The sequence below is a fragment of the Neolamprologus multifasciatus genome, chromosome 10 (assembly GCF_963576455.1).
Source record: "Neolamprologus multifasciatus chromosome 10, fNeoMul1.2, whole genome shotgun sequence".
NCBI lineage: Eukaryota > Metazoa > Chordata > Actinopteri > Cichliformes > Cichlidae > Neolamprologus > Neolamprologus multifasciatus.
In genome coordinates, this window is record NC_140448.1 from 24,712,809 (window position 1) to 24,725,496 (window position 12,688).

At 35.6% G+C, this 12,688-nt stretch overlaps 1 protein-coding gene across 2 annotated transcripts; it reads right to left on the minus strand.

Moving 5' to 3' along the window:
* Positions 1-1,097: 1,097 nt before the first annotated feature.
* Positions 1,098-10,730, minus strand: kcnj15 (potassium inwardly rectifying channel subfamily J member 15). Of its 2 annotated transcripts, XR_014876355.1 has the most exons (3): positions 9,368-10,730; positions 6,369-7,853; positions 1,098-2,497 (listed from the first exon to the last, which is right to left on the minus strand). XR_014876355.1 is itself a non-coding variant. In XM_085173976.1 (2 exons), exon 2 carries the CDS (start codon positions 7,783-7,785, stop codon positions 6,763-6,765), a length of 1,023 nt encoding a protein of 340 aa, XP_085030102.1. In that variant the 5' UTR covers positions 7,786-7,853; positions 9,368-10,730; the 3' UTR covers positions 6,244-6,762. The 2 variants fall into 2 exon arrangements, 1 of the variants encoding a protein (XP_085030102.1); XM_085173976.1 differs by lacking the exon at positions 1,098-2,497 and having other exon boundaries at positions 6,244-7,853.
* Between the last annotated feature and the right edge of the window lie 1,958 nt (positions 10,731-12,688).

Sequence of the window (12,688 nt, forward strand, 5' to 3'; positions counted from 1 at the left end):
CTGCCTTTCTGGAGGGATTATATTTCACTAAAAAACGATCTAATATGCATGTCCACATAATTATGCATTATTATAATTATAATATTTTAAAAAAACACACGCTGTATTTTAAAGAACATACATTAAGAAGCAGATTATATTAGATTTATATTTTAAATAAGACAAAATTTGGATTTTATAGCAGTAAAATTATTGTATCTCTACAGTTTAAAAATGTAATAAGCTTTCCCCCTGCACATAGTGGATAGTGAAACAAATGGAATCATCATAATGACATTATTTCATATTTATTACTTCCCCCTCCTCATTGCTTTATTATTGCAGCTCTAGTAATAAATAATAATGTAAGGATTCTGGATCAGCACCATGATGCCCATAGTATATACAGTATTCTGAAGAAGGTCTAAAATGTCACTGTGTGTGCATGTGTGTGTTTTATTTAGATGGATTTTTAAAAAAAATATTACCCATGATATAACATTATCCAGACATGCCTGGTAAGGGCATGAGGAGGAAACAGTAGGAGCTGTGTGAGGCTACTAAAGGCAGTGCTATAACATTTTTCCGTCGTCATTTTATTATAGATTAAGTGCAAGAGTTGTTAGGTGTGGATAATTAGATTATAGTTTATTGCAATAGCAAGTTGTGCCTTGTTCTCAGATAGACAGCAAGTGGAGAGTGATATATGAAATGATGGGATGGAAGGAAGAAGAGAAGCAAAGAGTGATTCACAGGCAGAGCCTAAATTATTTCTCACAGTTTTTTGTTGCCTTATGGTTCCAAGCGCTGTCACCAATCTTTGCATTTTGTTATTATCTCATGACACTTGTTTAATCAGCTCCCATCTCTCCTATGGACTTTTTAATGTCTACAGTCTCAGATCAACACAGCCCTGCCCTCCAGCACTATCCACAGCAACCCCTCAACAGCAACATTGTACCCATCAGGTAAAACATCGGCTACGTTTGCTTTGTCTTGTTGCCCATATTAGATTCTTGATGAATGCGTGTTGTTGTTATTCAGCCTGGTTCATTGTGCCCCTTTTTAACTTTGAGCACCCGCCCCTTTAAACCTCTCTGCACGGCCCTGATTGATGGTTACGTAAAAAGCTTATCATATGAGAGTCCTCGTGGTTTTCCACTAAAAACTTTGTTCGGATCTACTGCTGTTCAGATGCGCAAACACTATGAGCTGTTTGTGTGTCATCACTAGTCCTGCAAGTGAAAACTCTTGCCATGATCTTTAGGGGGCTCTGTAAGAAATGTTTTAATCACAAGTGAACAATCTGGGATATTTTACATCTTTACACCTCGCTTTTTGGGAGCGATTAGAAAGCAAGCTGTAAAGTGTTAGTAGTGATGTTTAGAGAGATATTTTGACAGGACTACTTGAGCACTGTTTTTTCCATCTCAACTAAGCTAAGCAATGGCTTATTCTAGCTTCATATTTAAGTACAGCTCAGAAAGAAGTATCAGTTACTTCATCTAAATCCTAATAATAAAATAATTCTCCAAAACATGTCTTTAAATACTAAACACTTACTTTATCGGTGTATAACTTAACATTCTATTCATTCTAAAAAGGTCTTCAAAAGCATTTATAAAGAGACCCATTCAGTGTTGGTCAAGTTACTTGAAAAAGTAATCAGTAACTAATTACTAATTACTTCCCACAAAAGTAATCGCATTACTTTACAGATACCTTATTTTCAAAAGTAATTAGTTACTTAGTTACTTTTTACAAAACATGATTTACAACCTGAATAGGTGATAAAGTGAAAGATCTTTTAGCCCAATTCTACTTTCTGCCTAATCCATCATATAAAATGTAATCAAATGGAAAATGTCTCTTTTTAAAATTTGTTTTATTCGTTTTAATCTTTTAACTTTATGCATCAAGCAAACATTAAATTATATGCAGCATTCTCTGACTGGAAGAAATTTGTTTAACATTTAAACCTATTTTCTGCACAATCTTGCACATAAAATAAAATATTTTTTGTGTTTACACTCAGTCTTTCAAATAGATGCAAGTAAAACACAGCAGAAAATAAATAAAGTCAAAGACTAGCGGTCTAGTTGCTCTATTTTCACCTGTATAGCAGGAGTGGCATAGGCGGAGGTTTGCCCTGGTGCAGGTGTGTTGCAGCGGTCAGTGGAAGAATCCGCGAGTTTCTCTGTGAGTTTCCCATTCCGTGGTAGCGCACTCGGTGCTTGCTCGGAAGTTAAGGGCTGTAAAAAGAAGTTTTATTCCCACGCAGTGAGCAGCGGACGCTAATGTTTTTGTCACTTTTTACGGAATCAAACTCAAAGTAAGGTCAGTACTTCCACGGCTACACACTCATACTCTCTCCGCACTCGTTATATTATCCATTCTTGATTTGTACACAGCTGTTGCCACGTCACAGTCGCTTACATCATTGTTATGAGACACTCACAAAAGAATCACGGTTTTAGTAACGCAGTAATGCAGCGTGCTTATGGGAAAGTAATGTAATCTAATTACCCGAAGAAGCGAAAGTTGTGATGATAAGAGAACTCAAAGACTTAGAGCAATATAAATAATCAGGAATCTGCTCTGGAATCTATTGGAAAAGTGACGATTGGATAATGAACAATGGGTATGGAAAGTGTTTCTGGCCTTACGGCTCAAAAAACAACAACAAAAACAAAAACACATAAATGACAAGTTTGGACACAGATTATAGGTTTCCATTCAGAGATATTGAAGAGGAAGAATTTGATTATGAAAGGTGGTTATTTTGCCACACACGCTGAGAAAACGAACTTCAAAACGTTTAACTATGCAGAGCACAACATGCATGACCCTGAAAGTAACATTGACCCAGATACCCACTTCTACAATAACACCAATAATACTTGTGAGTACTATACAGATGACCAATTCAATATGAATATTAAAATGGTAAATGCATTGTCGGTCATACATTTCAATAGTAGAAGCCTGTATAAAAATTTTTCTAAAATTACAGAATGTTTAAGTAAGTTAAAAAAGTTTAATATAATTGCAATATCAGAAACATGGCTCGATAATGAGAAAATTAGTGAAATGGGACTGGAAGGATACGAATTATTTACAATGAACAGGATGAATAAAAAAGGAGGCGGTGTTGCCTTATATGTGGATAAAGTTTTGAAATGTAGTCTGATTGAATGTATGTCAAGCACCATAGATAACGTATTGGAATGTGTCACTGTTGAAATCCATGTTGAAAAAGCTAACAATATAATTATAAGTTGCATCTATAGGACACCAGGTTCATGCCTTGAGACATTCAATGAAAAACTTGCTGCTATGTTTAGCAACCTAAATGATAAAAAAGTGCAAATAATTTGTGGTGATTTTAATATAGATTTGCTAAACCCAAATGGACATCAGAAAACAACAGATTTCATAAATACAATGTATAGTAACTCCCTTTTCCCTGTAATTATAAAACCAAGTAGAATAACAATTGATACAGCTACATTGATAGATAATATATTCACAAATAAAATTGACCATGAAATAGTAGGTGGACTTCTTATAACTGATATAAGCGATCATCTTCCTGTTTTTGCAATTTTTCAAAATTATTTTGGGATTAAAACTAAACAAAAGAATCAAATATTTGATATGATACGACTTAGAACAACAAGAGCCATTGCTGCCCTCCAGGTGGACTTAAAGGAACACAATTGGAATGAGGTTTTTGCAAATGAAGATTCAAATAGTGCATATGATGCATTCTTATCAACTGTAATTTCACTATATGAAAAACATTGTCCTTTAATGAAAATCACTAGAAAGCATCACAGATCAAATAAGCCATGGATCACAAAAGGGATAGAAGATGCATGTAAAAAGAAAAATAATCTATATAAGAGATTCATAAAACAGAGGACAAAAGATGCTGAAATAAAGTACAAGTTATATAAAAATAGATTAGTAAATATTATAAGAACAAGTAAGAAAGAATATTACCACAAATTATTGGAGCAAAGTAGAAGTAACACACAAGAAACATGGAGGATATTAAATAGTATAATCAAAAAGGGCTCAAAAAATAAGAATTATCCAGATTATTTTAAAAAAGATAAAGATATTGTGCTTGATAAAACTAAAGACATTGCAAATGAATTTAATGATTTCTTTGTAAATGTTGGCTTTAATTTAGCAAAAGAAATTCCAGAGTCAAGAAATAATAACGACCTAAATAAACATATTACTCAGAATGTGTCCTCCATGTTTATTGGTGTTGTAACTCATAGAGAAATAATTAACATTGTGAAGACATTTAAAAATAAAAAGTCCACTGACTGTTTTGGTATTGACATGATATTAGTTAAAAGTATTATAGAATATATAGTGCAACCTTTCGCATACATTTGTAATCTGTCCTTTCAAACTGGTGTATTTCCCTCACAAATGAAAATAGCAAAAGTTATTCCAATCCATAAAAACGGAGAGAGAAGTCAGTTTACCAATTATAGGCCAATATCACTGCTCCCACAGTTCTCAAAAATTTTAGAAAAGTTATTTGTTAATAGACTTGATAAATATATTGAGAAGCATAATCTCCTAAGTGATAACCAATATGGCTTTAGAGTGAAAAGGTCCACTTCGATGGCAGTGATGGAACTTGTAGAAGGGATATCTAATGCTATAGATAATAAGGAATATACTGTTGGTGTTTTTATAGACTTAAAAAAGGCGTTTGATACGATTGATCATTCTATATTAATGAATAAACTAGAGAGATATGGCATAAGAGGGTTAGCATACAAGTGGATGAAAAGTTACCTGGATGACAGATATCAATATGTCGAATTCAATAATGTAAAATCTAAGCAGTTGAAGGTAACTTGTGGTGTTCCTCAGGGCTCTGTGCTAGGCCCTAAATTATTTATATTATACATAAATGACATATGTAGCATTTCCAAACTGTTAAAATGTGTATTGTTTGCTGATGATACCACTCTGTATTGCTCAGGTAAAAACCTAGAACAGCTTCTGACTACAGCGGAAAAGGAGTTAAATATATTAAAAAACTGGTTTGATGTAAATAAGTTATCATTAAATATAAAGAAAACAAAATTGATTATTTTTGGCACTAGACAAATGAAAAATGTATCTAAAATCAGGGTTAATGGAATTGAAATTGAAAGAGTGTACGAAAATAAATTTCTTGGAGTGATAATTGATGATAAGCTGAGTTGGAAGTCTCATATAAACCATGTGAAAACAAAAATGTCAAAAACCATTGCTATTCTCTATAAAACAAAGCATGTCCTGAACAAAAAATCATTATACACACTCTATTGTACTCTGTTGCTTCCATATATGACTTACTGTCTGGAGATATGGGGTAATGCATATAAAACGAACACTCTTCCTATTTTCAAGTTGCAAAAAAAGAGCTATAAGAATTATAAACCAATCAAACTATATAGAACCAACTAACATTTTGTTTATTAATCTGAATACCCTGAAATTTTATGATTTAGTTGAATATAAAATGGCACAGATAATGTATAAAGCACAAAATAACTTGCTTTGCCCCAGTACTCAGAAGCTGTTCAAAGTCAGAGAGAGTCAATATGACTTAAGGGGAACAGATTTCTTTAAAAAAAACAAGATAAGGACAAATATAAAGCAGAGATGTGTTTCTGTTAGAGGAGTTAACCTGTGGAATAGTTATGACAGTGATTTAAAAAGGTGTAGTTCATTTTCCTTGTTTAAAAATATGTTTAAAAATAGAGTATTAGAAAAATATATATATCAAGAATGAAAAGAGCAGAAAAAAAACAAAAACAAAAAACAAAAAAACCTCTTGATTCTTTTGCTTTGATGTAGTTACTTACTAAGGTGGAAAGTTTTCTGTTTTTTTGTTTTTTTCTTGTTTGTTTGTTTGTTTGTTTTGTTTTTGCTTTGTTTGCCTTCTCTCACCCCAACCGGTCGCAGCAGATGGCCGCCCCTCCCTGAGCCTGGTTCTGCCGGAGGTTTCTTCCTGTTAAAAGGGAGTTTTTCCTTCCCACTGTCGCCAAAGTGCTTGCTCATAGGGGGTCATATGATTGTTGGGCTTTTCTCTGTATCTATGAAGCGCCTTGAGGCGACATTTGTTGTGATTTGGCGCTATATAAATAAAATTGAATTGAATTGAATTGAATTTTATTATTTGCTTCGAGCCCTGTGTACAGGAGCTGCATGCTAAAAGATCTTTTGTTAAAAGGATTGGCGTAATAAGCAAATGCTTCAGCCAATACCTTTTGATTAGCCTTGTCTCATGCTTTCTTGCTTTGTGGTAAATCTTTGTTCTGTCTTCACTGAGATATTTGAATGCTAATCAATAAAAACATATCACTCACTCACTCACCTTTTTTGCAATAGTAATCCCTTACTTACTCGTTACTTGAAAAAGTAATCAGATTACAGTTACTTGTAGCGTCTTACTGCCCATCTCTGCTCCCATTATTAAAACCCAAATGAAAGAATCATACAGGGCTGTTAGCCCTTTAACTTGAATATTGATACAAAAAAACATTATAATGATTAAACGAATAAACAGAATTTTACATTGAACACATGTCAGGTTTCTAGTCTTCTTAAAAGTGTACTTTACAGTTTGAAGCACTTTTAAAAAATCACTTTTATATGATTCAAAATAAACGTTTTCCGTGTTTAAATCAAAGGTCATAGCTGTAAGGGACATTAACACAGTGGCTGAGCCTGAGGTCAATTAACAGTAATTATTAAGATCCTCTATTCCTCCCTGAAGACCCTCTCAAGTTTCAGCTTTTCTGAACTGTCGCTGTGGATGTCTGCATCACTGCTCTTTTGCACCTTGTCAAAAAAGTTGAAGTCTGCCACAAAGCGTCCACTGGGGGTGCTATACAGCACCGGTTTGAACCCATAACCCCACAGGATCTCGTCAGGGATGTAGGAGGTACGTCTCTGACACGTGGCTGCCGTTGACTCCATGGTGGCATTAAGGGTGATGAGCAACTCAAACCTACGCGTTTCCAGGTTTTCTGCCGTCAGTCCTGCCAGCGGGCTGTGCTGGTCTAGGACGTGATAGAAGGTGAGAGGGAGGATAAGGAAGGGGCACTCGCCACCGGAGTCCATGTTGAAATCAACAGAGCTCTGATGGACTTGCGTCTTCTCGCCCTCCTCAGTCATGTAGGGTTGAAGGAGCTTTCCTGTTAGCTGGCACTGGATCAGGAGGCTCTTCCTCATGTTGGCCACCCTCACCATCAGACACAGCTTTCCTTGGTGCTTGCAGATCACCGCTACCTGGCTGAACTTGATGGTCTCTGCTCGCTTCTTGGGTCTAGCTAGTTTGGCCAGAAAGGCACCAGTAACGAAGATCTCAGCCAGTCCAGTGATGACAAGCTGAGCCACCAGAGTAAAGATGGCCAGAGGGCATTCTTCAGAGATATAACGAAAACCATAACCAATGGTGGTCTGTGACTCTAGAGAGAAGAGGAAGGCTCCAGTGAGCGTTTCCACATTCATCAGACATGGAGTGTGGGTAGAATTTAAATCTGGCTCAAAGTCTCCGTTGCCCATTCCAATGAAGTAAAAGATGACCCCAAAGATGAACCAGGTCATGACAAAGGTGGAGGCAAATAAGGTGAGTTTGTAGCGCCATTTCATGTCCACCACAGTCGTCCAAATGTCGTGCAGGTACAGCTTGACCATGCCCTCCACGTTATCGATCCTTACCATGTTGTGCCCATCCTTGGACACAATCCTTCGCTGGAAATCTTTATTCCCTTTAGCCATGATGCTCTGGGTCAATTCAAACTGAAGGTCACGTCTGAGGTTTTACTTTGGCATTGCCAATTGAAGGTCTGGCAAAAGAGATAAAAGATATTAATTAATATCTCACTTTGAGCTGTAGCACCAGTCGAATCAGTGGAGATGGCAACCAATTCAAGGGCTTTTACTTATTTATACTATTTTCTGTAATGTGGAAAAAAACCCTGAAGGCTTGTTAAGGTTGTCTTGACCTCTTGCCCTAACCTGCCTCATGAAAGTGGCACCTAGAACAGCTTTGAGTTAACAGGTGAGTCTTACTCCCCAGTTACAAAACCCTAAAGACCAGTTGGCAACCATCTAACATCTACCATTCACAAGGGAAAAATGTGTATTTTTTTAACCAGCTAGCAAGTGGTTGCTAGAGTATTCTGGTAGTCACCATTAGTGCTCCATTCAGGCAAGTCCTTTTTTTTTTTTTAATTCTGAAGAAAATGTAAAGATAACTTTTTTCATTGTGAGCCACATACGACTGGACCAGGCTACTCTGTATCAGTGTAAAGATGTCTAACTGCACAACTAATCCCTGAGATAGTATATTAATGTAAGGAAAAGAAGTGCAATGTCAGTAGTATATCATAGTTTTTGTCCAGAATGTAATGATAACACAACGTTTTTTTTAATCGACAGTGCTGTTTGTTTTTTTTACTGTAGTAATTCAAGAAAGAAGAAAAAAAGAAGTGTTCGGTTATTTCATCTATTATATAATTTATTTGGTGCAATATGGAGGGCCATGGGGAGGATCTTTATCAGAAGCAAAAGCTGTAAAACTATAAAAATATAGTTAAAAGTCAAACGATTACCCCCTCCTTCACAGTTTTAATACCATCAAATGGGCCAGATTGGTCCTATTGTTTGAAACCCTTATCCTAAAAGATATTTTTTATCTATATAAGTATAAATTAGGGAAAAGAATAGCCGACTGAAGTGGAAAAAGTCACGTAACAATAGCAGACGAACCTAATCAAGTCATAAATGAAGTAGCTCTATCAATGGATGTTGTATTAAGAGTCAAAGGTAAACAGATTGTGAAGACTGGTTTTAATTTAACTACTTTAAAGCTGAAAGCCAGTCTGAATAGAGGTCAGTCTCAATGGGAAAATTACATAATTAATCATTAAGGAAGTGTTAGATATTTAAAACAGTCTCGTGACAAGTGTAAAAATGAAAGAGTAGCTGTGAAATATAGGAGAATATAACAAAAACACTCCAGTTCCTAAAAAAATATACAGTTTTACATTAATTAATGGACTCAGTTAGTCTCATAAGGCAAAGCATGTAAAAACCCTGGTATGTTCTTTCAAAGTTAAGCATAATTTGTATTCACAGTAGAGTACAATCCAACAATGTGACAAAATAATCATTTAATCAATGGAATACATATATATTTTTAAAACCCCACATGATGTATAATGATATGCTGCTATTACAGAGTACTGCTAGACAAGGTTGAAAGTTAACTCGGTAGTAAACCATTACAGAAGCCAGAGAGCACCTGCCATAACTTTAAATAATCATTAATTACTTCATAAATCTGTATTTTACTCACATCCTTTTGTCTTGCCTTGTTGAATAGTCCCAGATATTTGCTTTCACTTGTCTCTGACACAATCTGCAAGATGAAGCTGCTCGAGAACATGTAGTTCAGTGTCTTTTTTCGCCTATTGTGCCCACCTGTGAGATCTGAACTTTGGCACAGTGGTATTCAGTGGTAGAACAGAAATGGGAGACAATGCTTGGCTGTTAACTGTGATCTGAATGTGGGCTGGCTTTTCCTTTCCCCCTCGTCCGCCTCCTCTGCCTGTCCGCAGGTAAGGACAACATTCAAGTTTGTTTTGCTGCTTTTATGTATGTTGTTGCTTTACACACATGCCCAGATTTACTGCTCGCAGAACTTCTCTGAAGGACATTTTCAGTTAAAACGAATAAAAGGTGGTCTGTCTAAATATCAGCCCTCAGGCTGTAACTGAAAATAAATAGTGCTAAGGAAATTTGACACCAAATCAGCACCAAAACAGTGCAGAAAGCTTCATGTCAAAATACTGCAAACAATTAATAATAAGTAGCTGTCAAATAAGTAATACTCTTGTCAAAGCGAAAACTGTTGTACATTGTTGTCACTTTATTAACCCAATGCCGCATCCTTTGTAGTGCAACACAAAAACAAATCCAACTGTTACAAATGTTTGCACCTGTTGAGTCAGTAAACCTTTAAACATGTCAGCCTGGGATGGATCAGTGCCCCCTTGTGGGCATTTTCTAACATTAAAAAATGAGTTTTAACTTTTTTCCCTTCACAAATTTATATATTAATATATAAAAACTTATAGATTTTAGACTTAGACTGCAGTTCCACTGGTGGCCATTTGAGACAGAATCAAATAGTAAGTGAATTTCTATAGACTGTAAAAGATCTCCAGCTTGTTACTCTTACAGTATAAAACTCACAATAAAAGTACAGCAACAGTAATGTTAGTTAATGATTTGGCAGGTACAATGGCTTTTTTGTGTTTTCCATAAAAGTCATTTCAGTGACTCATCGTCAGGTGTCTGCTGCACATTTTAACATCAGTACATTCAAAGCAGCAGAGCTAATGTCTGCACTACAGCGCTGATTTTTAATTTATAATCAAGCATGAAAGACATTTTAGAAAACACACTTTTAAAAAGTGCAATGCTGATGCCTCGGAGTCAGTTAAGTTGGTTTGTCCAGTTTACTGGAGAACACCTCACACTGTCAGTGGTTATGGAAAGTAAATGTTGGATGTCTCAGCATCTAGCTGCAATTTCTGATCAAATGTCTGACATACATACAACTGATATACAACTTAAACTTCTGATGAAAAAAAAAGACTCAAAATTGAAACCATGATCTGAAATGTCAACATGTGGATGCAAAAATCTTTTTCATACAATTTATAAAAAATCTGTATAAAAATGTTTTTGACCCTGAAGAAATGTAAATCCTTTTAAAGGTAAACATACTGCGATAACTTCAATTAGTACGCCATAGTGGAATTTTATTCATTGTAGCACATCCTCATGGTCAGTTATTTATCTATTTATTTTAATTTACAATAAATGGGAGCCAGACTTCATGCCATAGACTGTATACAAAAGATGGCATCTGTCACGTCATGCACTGATAAAGCACAGTAAAGCATTCAAGCTGAGCGTTTTTGTAGTAAATTATGATGTTTTCATAATAATTTACTAAAAAATCATCGTACTGTACTCAATAAGGACCTGAAACTAATGATTAAGATCATAAACTCATCACATTTGAGTTTAATGAGGTCACAGAGTGAGGGAGTCAAAGGAACCTATAGACTTGGATACAACTTGATGCCCTTTTGTCAGCAGAGGAGTTGCCCCCTGCTGGCCATCAGAAAGAATGCAGCTTCAAGGCACCGCCACGTACACTTCTATCTTTTATATACAGTCTATGTGCTCCACATACCAAGTCTTGTTTTGATGGATCAAAATGTTTTGGAAATATTCTTCACTTCCACTAAATTCGACCAGCTGTGATGGACCAACTGTTCTCATACTCATATGGAAGAAGGAGAAGACATCAGAAAAACTGTGGATGCTTCTTTAAGTTTTAGGATTGAGGGACCACATCACTAGTCTGGTTAACTGAGCTAAAGGAAACCAGACTTCTGCTGTTTAGGCATGACATGAATCAAAAGCAAGATACTCACAGGCCTGACTCTGCATCAAAAGAAAAGTTCAGGTGACTGACTTTGTTATGACCTAATAGCCAATCAAAATTCAAGCAGGTGAAGTGTGAGTTAAAAAGTGAGACAGCAGAAGGTCAGAGAAAGTCCTGAAATGTTGTTAGGTCGGTTAATGAGAGAAAAAGTAAAACTGTGTTTAGTTTCAATTGATGTGTTATCAGTGAGATGAGTTTAAAAGGTACTCTTAAAAGTAGCAAAAAAAATTTAAGAGTCACTTGAAATGTAAAAATCTGTTAATGTGTCAGTGAATGTAAAATTTAACTGAACTGAAGTGGTCAGATTTGAGTGTTCCCTTGAGTCTTTATGACCTTGAATCAGTGTCTTTGGCTTTGTTATTAACCTCCCTGTTAGTGTGCACATTCCTGAAGGTTATGTGTGTGAGCTAGATCGCCCATTAACTTCCTGGTTCTCTGTTATCCAAGAGAAAATCTGAGAATCAGAGTGTGTTAAAATGCAGATGAGATTCCCACACACAAAGAAAACTACTGTTTTTAACCTGTCATCTGCATGCACCTGCATTCTTTCTGTGAAGTTTAAGTACAGAAATATTGTCAGAAACAGTCAGAAACACATGTAAAACTGTCTTTAAGAAGCTTTTTTTACTGCTACTTCTGTGTCCACCAGACTACAGCATGATGCCCTAAAGGGCCATGAGGTCATTTTCAGAGGTTGTGTGATGATTACTGGGAAAAGGAAAAAGAAAATTCTAAGTACTAATTAACAAACCTGTTCGTACTTTTGTCCGAGTGTCTGGGAATGATTTAAATTAAACCACTTGAAACATTTAAAAGGTATTCTGACAACTACCAACTCACAAACATATAAAATGTGTTGAAGGACACAAACTATGCACTGATTTTTGTGAACAATCAGAAGCCGAGTGGTCTGATTATACTATTGTGCTGTCTCTGTTTTATAAGCACAACGTGTTTTCTTTTTGTAAAGTTTGAACTGTGTCAGACAAATGTAATGGAAAAAAACATAGTTAAAAGTATAAAGAAACGTATATCGAAGAAAATTATGGATTTGACGTCCTAAATTCTTCTGTAAGATGAAGCACATAAATTGTCCAAGTTGCTTTTTTTTATGAGTGTGGGAACCTACAGTTAAGTGAAAATATGTCCCAAAGA